Source organism: Nesoenas mayeri (assembly GCF_963082525.1).
Source record: "Nesoenas mayeri genome assembly, chromosome: 14".
In the NCBI taxonomy this organism is placed as follows: Eukaryota; Metazoa; Chordata; class Aves; order Columbiformes; family Columbidae; genus Nesoenas; species Nesoenas mayeri.
The window spans coordinates 3,818,850-3,838,693 of record NC_137556.1 but is presented as its reverse complement, the minus strand read 5'-3'; the positions used below and the strand labels follow the sequence as shown (position 1 = coordinate 3,838,693).

Here is a 19,844-nt window from a genome sequence, read left to right as displayed (position 1 = left end):
GTGGTGCGGTGAATAAACAGCCTGGGACTTAGTCGGCTCTGCCGCTGCTGCGGGGGTGGCCGGGGGTCGGTGTCGGGGCTGAGCGTGGGCAGCTCACCCCTCCCCGCCAGGGGGCGCCGCCGTGCCCGCCCTGCAGGCAGGCGCACGCAGTGATTGGCCGAGCCGTCCGCTGGCTCCGCCCCCCTCGAGCCTATATAAGGCCGGGCCGGGGCTGGCGGAGGCGGTGCCCGAGTTCGAGTCCCACGTCTGCCCGTTTCTGCTCCGCTCCCCGCCGAGGCGCCGCCCGCTCGGCCCCGCTCCGCCGGGGGCTCGGCCGGCCGCGGGTCAGTGAGTGAGTGAATGCGGGAGGGCCGGGCCGGGGTCTCCGTCCCCGCCCGGGGGGGAGTGGGGGCACAGGGGGATTAGGGTTGGGGCCTGGGTCTGAGGGAAGGCGGTTGGTCGGGGCGGAGCCGGGTCTCCGTGGGGCAGGTCTGAGCCTAAGGCCGGTGATGCCGCGGGGTAATGCCGGGAGCCCCATGGGGCAGGGCCGAGGTCCCCGAGCCCAGGGAGGGGAAGCTGTGTAGGGCGGCATGGGGAGAGGAGGCTGTGGGGGTTCCCGTGGGGCAGGGTGAGGAGTGGGGCTGGGGCTGTCCGGTCAGCCGGGCTCTGCTGGGGACCCCCACCCCGCGGGGACTGCCCGCCCCTCCCGGCCGCCCCGGTCCCGGCGCCTCGCTGGGGCTTGCGCGGCTGCCGGGCGCCGGGAATGCCTGACACGCAGCTTCCCCCGGCCCTCCCGAGCGGGGAACGGGCTGGTGTCGTCTTACACGCCTTATATAGCCCGCACCGGCCCGGGGAGAGCGGGGGCACGCTGGCCCCCGGCCCTGCAGCCTCTGCCGCGTCGCGACTGGGAACCCGCTGTCCCTAGTGAGGGGTGCAGAGGACACTGAGCCCCCGAAACTGGCCCTGTCCCCTGCCTGGCAGCGGCAGGAGGAAGGTCCTGGGGGGCTTTAGAGGGACCCGGGAGCTCCTTCCAGGTGAGGGTTGGCCCATCTGCCCAGAGCCTTGGCCGACTGACAGCTGTCAGCAGCCCTGTTGGGCACGGGAGCACCGGGATTCCCTCCCCGCCGAAGCCCCGCTCTGTGTGCGGAGATGGGCTCGCTCCCAGCTAGCATCTGCCCGGCCGGCTGCCGGAGTGCCAGCCTGGCTGCGCTGCCAGGCGCCTCAGGTGGCATCATGCAGTTCCTGCATGGTTGCTGCTAATTCACCTGGGAAGAATGCTTCTGGTTCCCATCCCGAACCTGCTGCTGCTTTTCTGTGGGCTGAAATGGTCTCAGCTTTCAGCAGCATGAATTTTTGGGCTCCTGCAAGGGAAAGAACATCCTGGCTTTGGGAGGGGGAGAGCAGAGCCCACAAGCTGTGGGTGGCAGTGGGGCTGTGCCTGGCTCCCTGGTGCCAAGCAGTGTTAGCCTGGGCTCCTCGGCTCTGACGCTGCTGGAGGAGATGCTGATGGATTTGGGGTGCGTCTCTAACCACAGTGTAGGATGGTCAGGGTGGAGCTAGTGCTGGAAATGTCACCTGTCTCCTCCTGCCCCATCCTGCTAGGCACTGGGCCCCCTCCTCACCTGTTCTCCCTGCATTGTTTCCATGTACCCTAATGCCAGGATCACACCCTTTTCCCTTGCAGAGATGGGTGATATGGAGTCCTACAAGGTGATGCTGAATGGGCCGGCACCCTGGGGCTTCAGGCTGCAGGGAGGGAAGGATTTCAGCATGCCGCTCTCCATCTCCAGGGTAAGAGAAGCTGAGACCAACAACACCCATCCTTCTCCCACCTCCGCAAGTGGGAGCCACCACGGCTGTGTCTGTGTGGCTGAGGCAGAGCTGTATGGGGGATATGGATGAGCTGGGGCCCCGGGAGTGCTGCATCCTGCCCCGTCTGGCTCTTGGAGCCTTATCAGCTGCGGTCTGGCACGGGGGTGTTCCGGGCAGGGGACCGCAGACGAGAAATGCTGCACAGCCTCTGCAGAGTCATTCTGGCTGCTTTTGGGGCAGGGGAGGCCCCTTCCGGAGCATGCCCACTGCAGGGGGAGGGGAGCTGCTCTCACCGTCTCCGAGTGGCGGGTCTGGCTTCCCAGTCTGCACCACAACACCGGGCTCAGCTTCCCAGGACCTGACTTGTGCCCTGCCGCCTTCTCTCCTGCTGCGTGGCTCCCAGCACCGCAGTTGAGCTGGCCCCGGAACGGGCAGGGAGGGGAGGAAGCCTGCACTGCTGCCTGCAGTGCTGCCTGCACTGGGATGTGGCTCCCTCCACAAAACCAGCTCATTTCTTCAGTGTAAGCAAGAGCCATTTGTGCTGCTGGCTGCTTGTGGCTGAGGCACCTGGTGTGAGCTGTGCTGGGTGTGATGCTTGCTCAGTCAGAGTCTGGCCCTTGGGCACGTCTGGGTCCCTGTCCCTGGGCAGCCTGGTCCCACGGGTGGGTGCTGGCTGTGGCTCTGGCCACACAATTGCCTTATAAGCCTTGGAATGCAATTGCATTGCCTGTGCTGCTGACGCTCAGGCAGCTGGCACAGAGACCGCTTCTTGAAGGACGGCTTTGCTTGTGGCACCAAGTGCTGCGTGAGGTCCTGCCCCCGGCACGAGCCCGGCACCGTGTGTCTGTCCGGGAAGGTGCGGGTCTCCGCAGCACCCCAGCGTGGAGCAGGGACCCTGAGGGCACTGTGCAAGGCTGGAGTCGCCAGCGCCGCTGCCCCAGGGCCTGCTGATCTCTGCCGAGCACACAGAGACGGCTTCATCGAGTTTATTCTCTAAAAAATGTTTCTCTTGGCTGCAAGCCCGCGCTTAACAAAGGGTCTGGTCGGATGGAGGAGCCTCCCAGGGCCTAGGGCAGGGGCCTTGTGTAGCAATGGCCATGCTGTGCGAGGAGCCCAGCGCTGCCCTCGGGGCTTGGGCAACACTGCTGTCCTGGGCAGGGCAGGCAGGAGCAGAGAGGACATTCCCAGGGGATGCAGCTGGCTTTGAGGGGCTCTCTAATGGGGCTGGGATGTGCGGCAGCCTGGTGTGTGCTTTGTTTCTTGGCCGTGTCCATCACCATGACACTGCTGGCCAGCTGCAAGACCACTTCAGATCAGTGGTCACGCAAAAGAGGTGCCGCCCTGGTCCTCTGCGCACACACCTCCTGTGGCAAGGGGCTCTGCTTGGGATCCCGACACCTTGGCCAGGTGGGGTGTGAGACCAAGAGCCTGAGCTGCTTGTGGTGGAGCTGGGGTGAGGGCTGGTGTCTGGGGAGCTGGATGCTGGGTGGTACATCCCGGCGTCTGCCAACTGGGGAAGAGGACGGACCCTCGGTGCTGCAGGTGGGAAGGTGCTGGGGGATGCTGCCCGAGCCCTGTTCAGGCACCTGACTCCCCTCCGTGCTGGGTGACTGTGTGGGGCGTCCAAGCCCTGGGCAGGGGCAGCCGGTGGGCACCTCGCTGGGTGCGGTGACGGAGGCGCAGGGAACAAAGAGCTGGCTGGGCGGAGAGGGGAGGAAGGAAGCCTTGGTTAGCGGGCTGGGTGGGAAGCAGGAGGCCTGGCACTGCTGTGGCTCCGGCACCTGCCGAAGGGGTTTCCTGGCACACTGATGCGGAGGGGGAAGGCCAGCGCAGCTGGGCTGGGTGCGGTGGTGTGACGCAGCCTGCTGTGCTTCCCCCTTCCCAGGCAGCCGGGTGAAAGCTTCTCCCAGCTCCTGCTCCTGCCTCCAAACCCACACAGCCGCCCTGCGCCTTCCCCAGCCCTCCAGGGCAGCAAGCCGGGGCTTGCAGCAGCATGGCCAGCGGCTGGCCGGCGCCACTTGCCGCCCAGGGCACACTCCCATGCCGGGCAGGACGAGTGGGTGCTGGGCAGCATGGGGACACCAAAGGGGGTACCCGTGTCCTCCTGGGGATGGCAGCGAGATGCAGGTGGAGATGGGGTTCATCCAGCTGGGGTGTGGGGTTTGGCCTCGCGTGGAGGGCTGGCGCTGGCGTGGGGGAGCACGGCTGTGGGGCGAGCCGGGCCCTGCGCGCGGGTGAGGAGGAGCCAGGGCTCAGCGGCAGGGATTTTTCAGCCCTCTGATGGTGCTGGGAATCTGGCTCGCTCCTTTTATGTTCATGTCGAACAGGACTTGAGGAAATACTTGGTCCGGGTCCAAACGCCTCAAGTTCTTCCATGCTGAAGGAGCAGGAATGGCTGCAGTCTGCCCACGTCTGTCTGTCTGTCAGTGCCTGGGAGCTGCGTGTGGTGCTTGGGACCTTCATCTGTGTATCCCGGGCGGGAGGGGAGGGCAGGGCAGCCTCTGCTTGCTGGCACAGGGCTGACTGGAGCTGTGCTGGGGGCAAGATGCGTCTCCAGCACCGTGGCCGGGCAGGGGAGCCCGTGGCCGTGCTCCGGGCTGCCCCGGCGGGGCGAGGGCTGGGGGAGCGGAGCGGCGTGGGTGGGGGCGGGTGTCTCCCTGCCCCGGGGGGATCCTGCTCCTCTGCGGGGATGAGGTAACGTCTGTGCCTGCTGACACCGCAAGGGGAAGGGCTTGGGAGCGGGGGCGGCTGGGGGAGCGCTCGGGGATGCCCCCCCTGCACACCCCAGGAAGGGCTGGAAATGCCTGTGGTTCTCAGCGAGACGTGGGCTGCCCGACAGCCCTGACTCACCCCGGGGCTGTGGGGACGGCTCCGAGGGGCGGCCGGGCCTCCTGCCGAGGCTGAGCCAGCACCCCCTGGGCTGTTTGCCATCGACAAGGCCCCGGTGTGCCGTGGGGACTGCAGCAGTGCCACAGGGCAGGGGCTGGGCAGCGCTGAGCCCGCTGCTGCTCCCAGCTAACGTGCTGGGAAACCCGGGGTGACCCGTGGGTCCCCACCTCCCCCTGAGTCAGCCTGTGTGTGTGTCCTGTGCCAGGCTGGGCCCTGCATGAAGGGCCCTGGGCTCCGGCAGACCCCTGCCCTTGTGGGGATGAGGACGTCCCTCCGCTCCCACGTTGCCACTCGGCCAGCCCGGCTCTCCCTGACTCTGTCTGTCCTGCAGCTGACGCCGGGCGGGAAGGCGGCCCAGGCCGGCGTGGGAGTGGGCGATTGGGTGCTGTACATCGACGGGGAGAACACCAGCTCCATGACGCACATCGAGGCCCAGAACAGGATCCGCGCCTGCGGGGACAGGCTCTGCCTCACCCTGAGCAGGTAGGGTTCGGGGGTCCTGCAAACCTGGGGCTGGAGCAGAGCCAGGGCCCTCTGCCCAGGGCCGTCTCCTTGCTCGGAGCCTTGCAGCCCCTGGCTGGGTCTAAGGGCTCTGCTTGGCTGGACGAGGCTTAGCCTGGCTGCCGGCTCTCACCTGCGAGCCACGAGGCAGTGCCAGCCGGCCATGGCTCCCCTCGGGCATCCCTGGGCTACCAGCGTCTCGGTGGTGGCTGGACCAGTCCCAGCACCTGCCCGGCTATCTCCTCTCTTGCAGAGCCCAGAACCACCTGGGGAAGCCGCAGAAGGTACGTGTCGCTCCTGGCGCTGCAGCAGCAGCTCAGCCTTGTCTCAGAGGAGGGGAATCTCTGAGTGTAGACGAGCAAACAGACTTTGTTCCTGGGGCCCACAGGTTTCTGGGGGACGGGGGTGTGTTTGGAGGGCTGGAAAACTCCCTGCTGGAGGAGCAGCTCCGGCACTGCAGGGGGTCAGAGGGAGCAGGGTCTGCCAGCGGGCGGCTGGGCCCCGGCTGCAGTCTGTGTCCCACCGGTGCTGGGTGTGGGCAGGGGTGCAGAGGGGCTGATGCGGGGGGAGGCTGAGCAGCTGCAGCGCAGCCTGGGGCCCCGTGTTTGCCGGTGCTGGGAGTGCCCTGGCACAGGGAGGCAGGGCTGGGCCCGGTGACTGGTGGCTCCTGACCAGAAGCCACCTGCATGTGTTCAGCTTTGCACCGCGGGACAGTTGCGATCAGCGCGTATGCATGCACTGCCCTGCCGTGGGCAGCAGTGAGCGTCTGGGGTACTGAGTAATCCTGCAACAACCCTTGGGCCGGGCTTGTGACCTGCTGTTGCTGGGCTGGGTGCCCTGCAGAGAGGTGCCAGCCTGGGAGAGCCTGGTGTTCGAGGTGCATGTGCTGTCCAGCTTTCCTACCTGGCTGCCTGCTGCGCTGCCCCTTGCATGCTGCTTGACATGTGAGCCCGTGTCTGTGTGTTTTGTCTTGCTCAGGACTCACTCCCCTGCTCTGAACCCCTGAAATATAACTTCGCTCCCAGCACTGCCCTCAACAAAACAGCTCGGCCCTTCGGGGCCAGCTCACCTCCGAATCTACGGCCCGGGCTGGTGACGAAACCCGTGACGTACGCACCCCTGGCGCCTACCTGCACCCCCCAGCACAATGGGTATGTTGCTGTCCGTCCTGCTCCCCAAGGATCAGGGGAGCCCCACTGCCTGGCCCTGCTGCGCCCTGCATGCCAGGCACCCATGGGTGGGAGTGGGTGACAGTGCCCGTGCTGGGGCCCCCTGATGGCTGGTGCTGAGGTAGCACAACAGGACTGTCATGTGGGGACACACGGTCACGCACATGCTGGTCCCTTGCCCGGGGATGTGTCAGCCTGTGGGGAGCCCTGTGGGGCATGGCACGGCAGTCATAGCAGGACACTCGCTGGCGTCTATGGTGGCAGGGAGGCGGTGACTGCGTTGTGGCCGCCAGCCAGCACCTGTCCCACAGGTCCCCTGGCTGCAGGGCTGGGCTGGGCAAAGGGAAGCCCTGGAGCCCTGCACAGCATCTTCCTTGCCCTGCTCCCGGGGAAGGAGCTCCCACCTCCGCAGGCTGCCCACCTGGCTGCTGCGTGTCGGTAGCTGCCAGTCCCTGCCTCTCCTGCCAGGAGCTGCTACGGTGCCCCAGCGCTGGGTGGTGGGGAGGGGACACGGCCCTGGCTGCCCTGGGCACCCAGGTCTGTTCTGCGGGGCTGGGGGAGGCATGCTTTGGTCTGTCTGTGTATGCCCCTGCTGCCCAGTGTGCTCCCAGCCCTGGGCAAGCTGGCTGTGGGTCTCAGGGGCAGATGGACTGGTGCAGGCCATAGGAGAGCTCTAGAAACTTCTTGGGTGCTGTGGGTCTAATTTCACCTTCCTTTTTCTTTCTTTCTCTCCTCCCTTTCTCTTTCCCTCTCCCCTACAGGTGCTGAGCCTTGACAAGTCAGTAAGCCTTTTGCCTGTTCTCTCTATCCTCCCTGCATGCCTCTTCCCTGCTAATGCCCCCTTCTCGGGGGCAGGGCCAGCCAGGGACGGGCAGCACACCCGCTCTGCCTGCAGCAGGGGGTCAGTCCTGGCAGCAGCTGTCCCGGGCCTGACCGGGAGCACTGCCTGTCTTGCTGGGGCCCTGGAGTGTCTTCATGGGTGGTCACTTCCCTCCTCCCTGAGATGTGGCTCGGCTGGGCAAGGGCTGCCGGGCTGTGCTGGGTACCTTGCTTGGTGCCAGGCAGGTGGGTGGCACTGCCACTGGCAACGGAGGTGTTCACTGGGCTCTCATGCAGCTTTAGTGCTGGTGATTTTTGACCTTATTCTTGCCCTATCCTGTGCCCTCCTGACCTCTTGGGACAGTCTCAAACTGCCAGAAATGGATGGTCAGGCCTTAAAGGGCCCTTCCTACATGGAGGAAGAGTATGGGCTGTGGGGAGTAAGGCAATATGTGGTATCTCAGGTACTGGTGTGCTGTGGGTTCTGTGCTTGAGAAGGTGTGGGGCAGCTCCCGGGCGGTGATGCTGTGGGGATCCGTCCGATTTGACAGATGACTCTGTCACTCATAGGCAGCCTCCACAGCCGCTGGCATCCCCCAGCACCCCCACGTATGACCCTCTGAAGCTGCAGCTGATAGAGGACGCTGTGGACTGGCAGCCCCGCATCGGGAGAACCCAGTCACGCTCCTTCCACAAACTGGCCCGGCTGACGGGCACAGACAGCCGTAAGTTCCGACAGGGCTCAGCGCTGCGTGGCTGCCGGGGGTGCCCGGCTTTGCCAGGCCGAGTGGAGCTGGGTGAAGGCCATGGTGCGTTGTGGCACTGGAGTATTGATTTTGACCATGTGTGTCCCATCCTCGAGTGTCTGAGCTGTTGGGAGCTGGTTGGGGCTGTGTGTGGGTCTTGGTGTTGCCGCTGGGCTGGGCCGTGCTCTGCTCCATGGCCGGGCAGGGCTGAATTTTGGGGCAGGAGGGCTGTGGGAGGAGAGGTCAATTTTTCCTTCCTTTCCCGTCCTGCTATCTCTTGGCCATGGTTGCCACAGACTGACTCTCTCTCCTCATTTCTTTCCTGCTGCGCTCAGTGGAGGATCATGAGGATGAGCTTGTTTCAAAGCCCAGGTAAGGGGTGTGGAAGCAGCAGAAGCCACTGGGCTGCATGTCCTGGGCTCAGCCCATGAGACTGTTTTGCCCTCGCTGCTTGTGATGAGTCCAGGCAAGCTCTAAATTGTCTTGCTGTTTCTTCTCACTTCTCCTCCTCCGTCCTCCCTTTCTCTCTCTGTCCTGTCCCTGTCCCCAGAGCTGAGCTGTTGGTGCAGCCGCAGAGCCCGCCCTGCGCTCACCCCACAATGGGCACGGCCAGCGCTCAGCAACTGCTCTGACCGTCACCTCGGGAGGGTCCTGCCCAGCCCCCGCTGCCAGCCCAGCTGTCCCCAAATGGGGTGTCCGTGTGACAGATGTGCTGGGCAGGACCCGCTGCTCACCGCTGACACTGAGATGGGGGGTGCAAGCTGCACCGTTGCTTCTTGAGCAAACGGGATGTGGAGGAGGCTGTGGGCACTGGCAACACCTTGCTGGGGGTGTTGGGAGGTGCTGGGCAGTGCCTGGACCTGGGGCACGATGTCCCGTGAGCCTGGTGTGGGGCTACAGGCGGCCGGGCAGAGCTGGGTGAGTGTCGCTGGCTTCTCTGTGGGGCTGGGGGTGTGTACAGGTGGGTTGTCTCAGCCATGGGTCACACACTTACTGTTGTGCCGCCGATTTTCTGACAATGCAGGGACGCCTGTAGACCTTTCGGGGGCACGGTGGAGCAGTGGTGAGTGCCAGGGTCTGGCAAGGGAGTTGGTGTGTGTGATGGCACATTTGGAGTCGCTGCCCTGCGCAGTGGTGCTGGGCAGGGTGCATGCAGGGTGCTGGCTGAGCACCTGCCCTGTGTCCCCCGCAGGCAGCCCTCGCAGCCGCCGGAGCCCCCCAGCACTCCCGTGTGCGACCCCGGGAAGCTGCGGCTGATGGAGGATGCTGTGGACTGGCAGCCCCGCACCGGGACCTCCCAGTCGCGCTCCTTCCGCAAACTGGCCCGGCTGACGGGCACAGACGGCAGTAAGTTCCCGCAGGGCTCAGTGCTGCGTGGCTGCCCGGGGGTGCCCGGCTTTGCGGGGCCAAGAGGAGCTGGATGAGGGCCGTGGTGCGTTGTGGCACTGGAGTGTTGGTTTGGGCCGTGGTGTCCCGTCCTGCTGTGTCTGAGCCGTTGGGAGCTGCCCGGGGCTGTGTGTGGGTCGTGGTGGTGCCGCTGGGCTGGTCCGTGCTCTGCCCCATGGCCGGGCAGGGCTGAATTTTGGGGCAGGAGGGCTGTGGGAGGAGAGGTCGGTTTTTGCTTCCTTTCCTTTCCTTCCTCTCCTTTCCTGCTTTCCGTGGGCCTTGATTGCCACAGACTGACTTTCTCTCCTCATTTCTCTCCTGCTTTGCTCAGTGGAGGACCATGAGGATGAGCTTGTTTCAAAGCCCAGGTAAGGGGTGTGGGAGCAGCAGGAGCCACGGGGCTGCATGTCCAGGGCTCAGCCCATGAGTCTGCTTTGCCCTCACTGCTTATGATGACTCCAGGCCAGCTCTTTGTCCTGTTGTCCTCCCTTTCTCTCTCTGTCCTGTCCCTGTCCCCAGAGCTGAGCTGTTGGTGCAGCCGCAGAGCCCGCCCTGCGCTCACCCCACAATGGGCACGGCCAGCGCTCAGCAACTGCTCTGACCGTCACCTCAGGAGGGTCCTGCCCAGCCCTCGCTGCCAGCCCAGCTGTCCCCAAATGGGGTGTCCCTGGACAGATGTGCTGGGCAGGACCCACTGCTCACCGCTGACACTGAGATGGGGGGTGCGAGCTGCACCGTTGCTTCTTGAGCAAACGGGATGTGGAGGAGGCTGTGGGCACTGGCAACACCTTGCTGGGGGTGTTGGGAGGTGCTTGCAGTGCCTGGACCTGGGGCACGATGTCCCGTGAGCCTGGCGTGGGGCTACAGGCGGCCGGGCAGAGCTGGATGAGTGTCGCTGGCTTCTCTGTGGGGCTGGGGGTGTGTACAGGTGGGTTGTCTCAGCCATGGGTCACACACTGACTTTTGCACCGCCGTTTTTCCAACACCACAGGGATGTTCGTGCGTCTGTCGGGGGCACAGTGGAGCAGTGGTGAGTGCCAGGGTCTGGCAAGGGAGTTGGTGTGTGTGATGGCACATTTGGAGTCACTGCCCTGCGCCGTGGTGCTGGGCAGGGTGCATGCAGGGTGCTGGCTGAGCACCTGCCCTGTGTCCCCCGCAGGCAGCCCTTGCAGCCGCCGGAGCCCCCCAGCACCCCCGTGTGCGACCCCGGGAAGCTGCGGCTGATGGAGGATGCTGTGGACTGGCAGCCCCGCACCGGGACCTCCCAGTCGCGCTCCTTCCGCAAACTGGCCCGGCTGACGGGCACAGACGGCAGTAAGTTCCCGCAGGGCTCAGTGCTGCGTGGCTGCCCGGGGGTGCCCGGCTTTGCTGGGCCGAGTGGAGCTGGATGAAGGCCGTGGTGCATTGTAGCACTGGAGTGTTGGTTTTGGCCACGGTGTCCTGTCCTGCTGTGGCTGTGCCATTGAGATCTGCCAGGGCTGTGTGTGGGTCGTGGTGGTGCCCCTGGGCTGGTCCATGCTCTGCCCCATGGCTGGACAGGGCTGAGTTTTGGGGCAGGAGGGCAGCGGGAGAAGTGGTCTATGTTTGGTTCCTCTCCCTTTCCTTTCCTTCCTTTCCCATCCTGCTTCCCATGGGCCTTGGTTGCCACAGACTGACTTTCTCTCCTCATTTCTCTCCTGCTTTGCTCAGTGGAGGACCATGAGGATGAGCTTGTTTCAAAGCCCAGGTAAGGGGTGTGGGAGCAGCAGGAGCCACGGGGCTGCATGTCCCGGGCTCAGCCCATGAGTCTGCTTTGCCCTCACTGCTTATGATGACTCCAGGCCAGGTCTTTGTCCTGTTGCTGACTTTTCTGTCTCCTCCTCCTCTGTCCTCCCTTTCTCTCTCTGTCCTGTCCCTGTCCCCAGAGCTGAGCTGTTGGTGCAGCCGCAGAGCCCGCCCTGCGCTCACCCCACAATGGGCACGGCCAGCGCTCAGCAGCTGCTCTGACCATCCCCTCGGGAGGGTCCTGCCCAGCCCCCGCTGCCAGCCCAGCTGTCCCCAAATGGGGTGTCCGTGTGACAGATGTGCTGGGCAGGACCCGCTGCTCACCGCTGGCACTGAGATGGGGAGTGCAAGCTGCACCGTTGCTTCTTGAGCAAACGGGATGTGGAGGAGGCTGTGGGCACTGGCAACACCTTACTGGAGGTGTTGGGAGGTGCTGGGCAGTGCCTGGACCTGGGGCACGATGTCCCGTGAGCCTGGTGTGGGGCTACAGGCGGCCGGGCAGAGCTGGGTGAGTGTCGCTGGCTTCTCTGTGGGGCTGGGGATGTGTACAGGTGGGTTGTCTCAGCCATGGGTCACATACTTAGTGTTGCGCCGCCGTTTTTCCAACACCACAGGGATGTTCGTGCGTCTGTCGGGGGCACAGTGGAGCAGTGGTGAGTGCCAGGGTCTGGCAAAGGAGTTGGTGCGTGTGATGGCACATTTGGAGTCACTGCCCTGCGCCGTGGTGCTGGGCAGGGTGCATGCAGGATGCTGGCTGAGCACCTGCCCTGTGTCCCCCGCAGGCAGCCCTCGCAGCCGCCGGAGCCCCCCAGCACCCCCGTGTGCGACCCCGGGAAGCTGCGGCTGATGGAGGACGCTGTGGACTGGCAGCCCCGCACCGGGACCTCCCAGTCGCGCTCCTTCCGCAAACTGGCCCGGCTGACGGGCACAGACGGCAGTAAGTTCCCGCAGGGCTCAGCGCTGCGGGGCTGCCCAGGGGTGCCCGGCTTTACGGGGCCAAGAGGAGCTGGATGAGGGCCGTGGTGCGTTGTGGCACTGGAGTGTTAGTTTGGGCCGTGGTGTCCCGTCCTGCTGTGTCTGAGCCGTTGGGAGCTGCCCGGGGCTGTGTGTGGGTCGTGGTGGTGCCGCTGGGCTGGTCCGTGCTCTGCCCCATGGCCGGGCAGGGCTGAGTGTTGGGGCAGGAGGGCTTTGGGAGGAGAGGTCAGTATTTCCTTCCTCTCCTTTCCTGCTTTCCATGGGCCTTGATTGCCAGAGACTGACTCTCTCTCCTCATTTCTCTCCTGCTTTGCTCAGTGGAGGATCATGAGGATGAGCTTGTTTCAAAGCCCAGGTAAGGGGTGTGGGAGCAGCAGGAGCCACGGGGCTGCATGTCCAGGGCTCAGCCCATGAGTCTGCTTTGCCCTCACTGCTTATGATGACTCCAGGCCAGCTCTTTGTCCTATTGTCCTCCTTTTCTCTCTCTGTCCTGTCCCTGTCCCCAGAGCTGAGCTGTTGGTGCAGCCGCAGAGCCCGCCCTGCGCTCACCCCACAATGGGCACGGCCAGCGCTCAGCAACTGCTCTGACCGTCACCTCGGGAGGGTCCTGCCCAGCCCCCGCTGCCAGCCCAGCTGTCCCCAAATGGGGTGTCCGTGTCACAGATGTGCTGGGCAGGACCCACTGCTCACCACTGACACTGAGATGGGGGTGCGAGCTGCACCGTTGCTTCTTGAGCAAACGGGATGTGGAGGAGGCTGTGGGCACTGGCAACACCTTGCTGGGGGTGTTGGGAGGTGCTGGGCAGTGCCTGGACCTGGGGCACGATGTCCCGTGAGCCTGGCGTGGGGCTACAGGCGGCCGGGCAGAGCTGGGTGAGTGTCGCTGGCTTCTCTGTGGGGCTGGGGGTGTGTACAGGTGGGTTGTCTCAGCCATGGGTCATACACTGACTTTTGCACCGCCGTTTTTCCAACACCACAGGGATGTTCGTGCGTCTGTCGGGGGCACGGTGGAGCAGTGGTGAGTGCCAGGGTCTGGCAAGGGAGGTGGTGTGTGTGATGGCACATTTGGAGTCGCTGCCCTGCGCGGTGGTGCTGGGCAGGGTGCATGCAGGGTGCTGGCTGAGCACCTGCCCTGTGTCCCCCGCAGGCAGCCCTTGCAGCCGCCGGAGCCCCCCAGCACCCCCGTGTGCGACCCCGGGAAGCTGCGGCTGATGGAGGACGCTGTGGACTGGCAGCCCCGCACCGGGACCTCCCAGTCGCGCTCCTTCCGCAAACTGGCCCGGCTGACGGGCACAGACGGCAGTAAGTTCCCGCAGGGCTCAGCGCTGCGTGGCTGCCCGGGGGTGCCCGGCTTTGCGGGGCCAAGAGGAGCTGGATGAGGGCCGTGGTGCGTTGTGGCACTGGAGTGTTAGTTTGAGCCGTGGTGTCCCGTCCTGGTGTGTCTGAGCTGTTGGGAGCTGCCCGGGGCTGTGTGTGGGTCTTGGTGGTGCGGCTGGGCTGGTCCGTGCTCTGCCCCATGGCCGGGCAGGGCTGAGTGTTGGGGCAGGAGGGCTTTGGGAGGAGAGGTCGGTTTTTCCTTCCTTTTCCTTTCCTTCCTCTCCTTTCCTGCTTTCCATGGGCCTTGATTGCCAGAGACTGACTCTCTCTCCTCATTTCTTTCCTGCTTTGCTCAGTGGAGGACCATGAGGATGAGCTTGTTTCAAAGCCCAGGTAAGGGGTGTGGGAGCAGCAGGAGCCACGGGGCTGCATGTCCCGGGCTCAGCCCACGGGTCTGCTTTGCCCTCACTGCTTATGATGACTCCAGGCCAGGTCTTTGTCCTGTTGCTGACTTTTCTGTCTCCTCCTCCTCTGTCCTCCCTTTCTCTCTCTGTCCTGTCCCTGTCCCCAGAGCTGAGCTGTTGGTGCAGCCGCAGAGCCCGCCCTGCGCTCACCCCACAATGGGCACGGCCAGCGCTCAGCAGCTGCTCTGACCATCCCCTCGGGAGGGTCCTGCCCAGCCCCCGCTGCCAGCCCAGCTGTCCCCAAATGGGGTGTCCGTGTGACAGATGTGCTGGGCAGGACCCGCTGCTCACCACTGGCACTGAGATGGGGAGTGCAAGCTGCACCGTTGCTTCTTGAGCAAACGGGATGTGGAGGAGGCTGTGGGCACTGGCAACACCTTGCTGGGGGTGTTGGGGGGTGCTTGCAGTGCCTGGACCTGGGGCACGATGTCCCGTGAGCCTGGTGTGGGGCTACAGGCGGCCGGGCAGAGCTGGGTGAGTGTCGCTGGCTTCTCTGTGGGGCTGGGGATGTGTACAGGTGGGTTGTCTCAGCCATGGGTCACATACTTAGTGTTGCGCCGCCGTTTTTCCAACACCACAGGGATGTTCGTGCGTCTGTCGGGGGCACGGTGGAGCAGTGGTGAGTGCCAGGGTCTGGCAAAGGAGTTGGTATGTGTGATGGCACATTTGGAGTCACTGCCCTGCGCCGTGGTGCTGGGCAGGGTGCATGCAGGGTGCTGGCTGAGCACCTGCCCTGTGTCCCCCGCAGGCAGCCCTCGCAGCCGCCGGAGCCCCCCAGCACCCCCGTGTGCGACCCCGGGAAGCTGCGGCTGATGGAGGACGCTGTGGACTGGCAGCCCCGCACCGGGACCTCCCAGTCGCGCTCCTTCCGCAAACTGGCCCGGCTGACGGGCACAGACGGCAGTAAGTTCCCGCAGGGCTCAGTGCTGCGTGGCTGCCCGGGGGTGCCCGGCTTTGCTGGGCCAAGAGGAGCTGGATGAGGGCCGTGGTGCGTTGTGGCACTGGAGTGTTAGTTTGGGCCGTGGTGTCCCGTCCTGCTGTGTCTGAGCCGTTGGGAGCTGCCCGGGGCTGTGTGTGGGTCGTGGTGGTGCCACTGGGCTGGTCCGTGCTCTGCCCCATGGCCGGGCAGGGCTGAATTTTGGAGCAGCTGGAGAGGTCGATTTTTCCTTTCCCTTCCTGCTCTTTCTGGGTCTCAGTTGCTGCAGACTGACTGACTTTCTCTCCTCATTTCTTTCCTGCTGCGCTCAGTGGAGGATCGTGATGATGTGTTTGTTAAAAAGCCCAGGTAAGCGGTGTGGGAGCAGCAGCAGGAGCCGTGGGGCTGCACGTCCCAGGCAGGACTCTGGGCACTGCTGGCTCTGAGCTGGGGATGTCATGCTGTGCTGTGGTTTCCTGGACAAAGCGGGTTCGGGCAGCTGGTGGCATTGGGAAAACCTGGCTGTGGTTGTTGTGGCATTTGGCAATACCTGCACATGGATTGTGATGCCCCGTGAGCCTGTTGTGGGGGTGTGGGGCGGCCGGGAAGACCTGGGTGAGTGTCAGCGGCTTGTCCATGAGTGTCAGGCCCTGTGTGGAGGCAGCAAAGGGACCCAGGACTGGGGGGATCATTCTGTGCCCTATGCAGCCAGGCAGGATTGTGCACAGCTCCTCTTTTGCCTTCACCTCCCCACGATGCTTCCTGCCCTCGCACTGTGACCACTGGGTCCCATCTCTGCCCCATTTGCTCTGCCGCAAATAAATGCTCTGGTATTTGTAGCCGTCAGTTCCTCGCCTTTTCTGTGGAGAGGCACAGAGCCACCAGCTCTCCTTCCGTCGCTGTCCCTCTCTTGGGTGGGCCATGTGTCTCTGGCCCTGGCTTGCCCTGCCTGTTTCCACACCCGATGTGCCGGCAGCCTGCAGGGTGGGCACAGCCCTTGCCCCTGCCAGGACCAGCCTGGCCCTGCCTACCTGGCAGGGATGGTAGAGCCCTGCCTGTCTGGGCCCTGGGGTTCCCTCTGTGGGGTCAGGTCCAAGCCCCTCTGCACCCCAGTGGGGCTGGGGGCGACCATCATGTGAGCGGGCAGCCGGAGTCCCTGCTCAACCTGGAGCAGCGTAGAGCTGGGTGTGGGGCCCTGGCAGCCCTGTGCTCCCTCCCGCCACTCCCCAGACCACTGCGATGGCTTCCAGAGACCCCTGGGCCACTGCGCCTCTGCAGGGCTGAAGGCGCTTGGCTTGTTCCCCCACCACCAAACCAGCTACTGGCTGGGCATGGGAGCTTGGCCAGCTCCTGCCTGCTTGTCGGGTGGGGGAACCCTGCCTGTGCCCACAGACCCGCTGGGCAGAGGGATTGAGTGGGGCAGACTGGATTAACTGCTTGTTCTGTAGCCAGGTCTCCGTGCTTGACCAGTCCCCAGGAGCAGCAATGAAGACGGAGCCGGGACTGGGTGAGTAAACATTTCCTCTGGGCTCAGGGGGAGAGGTGCAGGGATGCCAAGGGATGTTGCTTGCCCAGCCCTGGGTGCTGGGAGGGGGCTGCCGAGGGATCAGGTGCACTGTCCTGGAGACTTTCATGTGCGTGCAGCCCCCAGGACCCCCACTGCCACCCCTGGCCCTGCCAGCCGCCCACCGTGGGCTGTGGACCCTTCGTTTGCTGAGCGCTACGCACCAGACAAGACGAGCACGGTGGTGAGCAAGCACAGCCAGCCAGCCACGCCGACCCCCATGCAGAACCGCAGCTCCATCGTGCAGGCGGCGCAGCAGAGCCCCGAGGGGCCTGGACGCACACCCCTCTGCTACAAGTGCAACAAGGTCATCAGGTGAGCCCTGGCCACCGCTGCCGCCGCGCCAGTGTCCTGGGCTCCAGCGTGGCTGACGTGGCTCTGTCCTGCTGCAGGGGACGCTACCTCGTGGCTTTGGGACATTATTACCACCCCGAGGAGTTCATCTGCTGCCAGTGCAGGAAGGTGCTGGATGAGGGGGGCTTCTTCGAGGAGAAAGGCTCCATCTTCTGTCCTAAATGCTATGACACGCGCTATGCACCCAGCTGCGCCAAGTGCAAGAAGAAGATCACTGGGGTGAGTGTCCCTCTGCTTGCTCCACACCTCCTGTCCCTGCTTACCTGCTGGTCCACAGCTCTGTCCCTTCCCATCCTATTCTAATCCCCAGGGATCCCTTGTCCCTTTCTGCCCTGGGAGGAGGGAGTTCCCCACGGTCCAGGGCAGTCCTGCCCCTGGCTGACAGCAGTTCCCCTCCAGGAGGTGATGCATGCGCTGAAGATGACCTGGCACGTGCAGTGCTTCACCTGTGCTGCCTGCAAAACTCCCATCCGCAACCGTGCCTTCTACATGGAGGAGGGACAGCCCTACTGTGAGAGAGGTAGGACCTGATAGCCCCATGTGCCACCCTACATGGCCCTGGGGGCACCGGGATCTGTTTGGGTTCAGCATGTGACCACGGGAGTGGGGGGCGAGTGACCCAGTGATGTGGGACTCCTCCCAGGCCATGGGGAAGGCAGGGACACCCCCCCTGTAGCCCAGAGCCCTCCATCCTGGTCCTCTCTGGCTACTGGGTAGTGCCATCATTCCTGTGTTACCATGGTGATGATGGAGGATGTACATCAAAGGCGAGTGCTGCATCCTGGGAGATGAGGTTTGCCTCCTCCCTGCGGCCTGGCGGCAGCCAGGGCCACTGTGTACAGCACAGGCATCTCGTCCAGGTGTCTTGGGCATTGTCCCCCTGGGGCTGGCAGTGAGTTGTCCCCAGGCTGTCCCTGTGGGATCTTGGCTATGCTGCAGCCCAGCGCGCCTGAGACAAGGGGCTGCAGTGCTGGGGAATGCTGACCCGTGCTCTGCCTCTTCTTGCAGACTATGAGAAGATGTTTGGTACCAAGTGCCGTGGCTGCGACTTCAAGATTGATGCTGGGGACCGGTTCCTGGAGGCGCTGGGGTTCAGCTGGCATGACACTTGCTTCGTCTGTGCGGTGAGCCCTGTGCCTTCCTCCCTGGCTTCTGGTGGTGCCGTGGCTCTCCCCAGCACTCATTCCCTGCGTGGGGTACACCATCAGCGCAGGGTCCCTGCTGCTATGAGGTTTTCCCCACTTGTCTCTATGCTGGTGGCTCGGGCCCCTGCTCTGAGCACACTGCTCCTTGGCATCTGTGTGATGCTGGTGTTGAGCCCTGAGTCGTGCTGGGGGGACCTTGGGTCTGGCTCAGCCCCCCGACCTCACCACCTGCACCCTCCTCCCCAGATCTGCCAGACCAACCTGGAAGGGAAGACATTCTACTCCAAGAAGGACAAGCCGCTCTGCAAGAGCCACGCTTTCTCCCACGTGTGAGGGGCAGGAGTTCAGCTGTGCCCACGCGTGCCCCTGGCCCTGCATGCTCCTTTCCCCCCACCTGCTGCCCCTGGGGAGCCAGGCTGGGCCTTCACCCCTTCCCCTTGCTCCTGCCTCTCTCCTTGCAGCTTCTGGCCTGGCTCCAGCATGGGTGGCTTCTTCTGTGCCCACTAGCTGGCCCTAGGAGCCCTAGGGAAGGTCTCCTGCCCCCAAGCCGTGCAGCATGGTGGCTGCAGCTGTGCGGAGGCTGGAGTCGGGGAGGGTCAGTCACAGCAGGGCTGCTCCCTTGCTCGGCTGGGGCCCAGCTGCCTGGCAGCTCAGCGTCAGGGCAGGAATGCTCCTGACATGTCCATGAACATGTGAGGACCAGCCCCCCAGCCCCCTTCCAAACTCTCCCCCACCTTCCCCGCTGCCTGCTTAGTGTGTGGGGCTGGAGACCCAGCCCTGCCCGCAGCAACCCCCCAGCCATCCTGCAAACTGCTATGGTGGCTTCCTCCCCCGGCTGTGTGTCAGGTGAGGTCTGTGCCTTGTGTCCCCCACCCAGCCGGCCCGCTGCTCTTCTGGGGCTGGCGTGCAGCAGCACCCCCAGCCCGCCCGTGCTGGGGAGCAGGGCAGCATGTGCTGATGGCCAGCCGGCCAGCAGGCTCCCGCGAGGCTTGAGAACAGCTTCCTACCAAAGAGCGCCTGCCACCACCGTCCCGGGCCTGTAAATTCCTCTCCCAAACCCACACTCTCCAGTCAGGCTGCCGCTGATGGAGCCACGGTGCTTTTAGTGCCTTTAATAAACACTTCTCTGCAAGTGCCGGCTGTGTCAAAGCCTGCGGTTTCACCGAGCGAGGTGCGGCCAGCTGTGAAGGTCATGCTCAGCCCTTGCCCTACTCGCCTGTGGGGCCTGACTCAGCTCCTTCCAGCTTCCTAGGGGGAGTCTTCACCTTGGATTTCTCCTCCTCTGCCTGTGTCAGCCTGGGCTGGACCCCTCACGTCAGCTGGGTCTCTCTTTGTAGCAGGCAGGACCACTAACAGGGGTGGTAATTAATCTGGGGAGCAAAGCTGCAACAAGGGGAAATGGGACAAATACCTGACCCCGGAGGGAGGTCCCTGTTGACCCAGTGGTGTCCCCTTGTCCCTGCTGTGCCCTGGCCGCAAGTCCTGCGCAGAGGACAAGAAGTCACGGGGCACGTGTGGGCCACGTGCACCAGCTCTGGGCGCATTCTGGTGTAGAGCAGCCAAGCGTTTGCTCATGCGATGCAGCTGCTGTCCCAAAGGACGGGTGTGAGGCCGCGCCGGCACCTCCAGCTGGAATGGGCTCCAGGGCAGCGGGTGTGGGAAGAGCCACTCCTCCTGCTCTGGCAGCTGGAACGGTCATTAATAATTGCAGCTCTTACTGCGATGAGCAATTGTAAGGAAAATTGTCTTGTCTACTGGAAGGTTCTGCCGGGGGCAGGAGCTGGCTGTGGGAAGCCAAATGCCTCCCAGCATCACCCAGAGCTGGCCAGTGGTGTGTTGCCCTGTCTCCCTGGTGCCAGCGCAGAGGTGTAAAACCCCATGAAAGATGGAGGAGGGAAAGTGGGAATGGTGGAGGCAGGCCAGGGCTGGGACACACGCGGGCAATGGGGTGGTCACACCAAGGAGGAGCAGGACACGGCTGTGAAAAGGGGCAGAAACAGCCAGCACCTGTCTGGCAGGGCTGGCACAAGCAGGGGTGTGAAAA

At 64.3% G+C, this 19,844-nt stretch overlaps 1 protein-coding gene across 5 annotated transcripts; it reads left to right on the top strand.

Moving 5' to 3' along the window:
• The first annotated feature begins 234 nt into the window (after positions 1-234).
• PDLIM7 (PDZ and LIM domain 7) lies at positions 235-18,277 on the top strand. 5 transcript variants are annotated; one of them, XM_080353028.1, is made up of 12 exons: positions 239-331; positions 1,664-1,770; positions 5,012-5,163; positions 5,435-5,465; positions 6,207-6,332; positions 7,112-7,128; positions 16,186-16,244; positions 16,382-16,616; positions 16,694-16,874; positions 17,055-17,175; positions 17,664-17,779; positions 18,047-18,277. In XM_080353028.1, the coding sequence occupies exons 2-12, from the start codon at positions 1,666-1,668 to the stop codon at positions 18,131-18,133; spliced, it is 1,230 nt and encodes a 409-aa protein (XP_080209154.1). In that variant the 5' UTR covers positions 239-331; positions 1,664-1,665; the 3' UTR covers positions 18,134-18,277. The 5 variants fall into 5 exon arrangements, with proteins under 5 accessions (XP_080209153.1, XP_080209154.1, XP_080209152.1 ...); XM_080353027.1 differs by lacking the exon at positions 7,112-7,128 and having other exon boundaries at positions 235-323; positions 6,160-6,332; XM_080353026.1 differs by lacking the exon at positions 7,112-7,128 and having other exon boundaries at positions 6,160-6,332.
• The last annotated feature ends 1,567 nt before the right edge of the window (positions 18,278-19,844 follow it).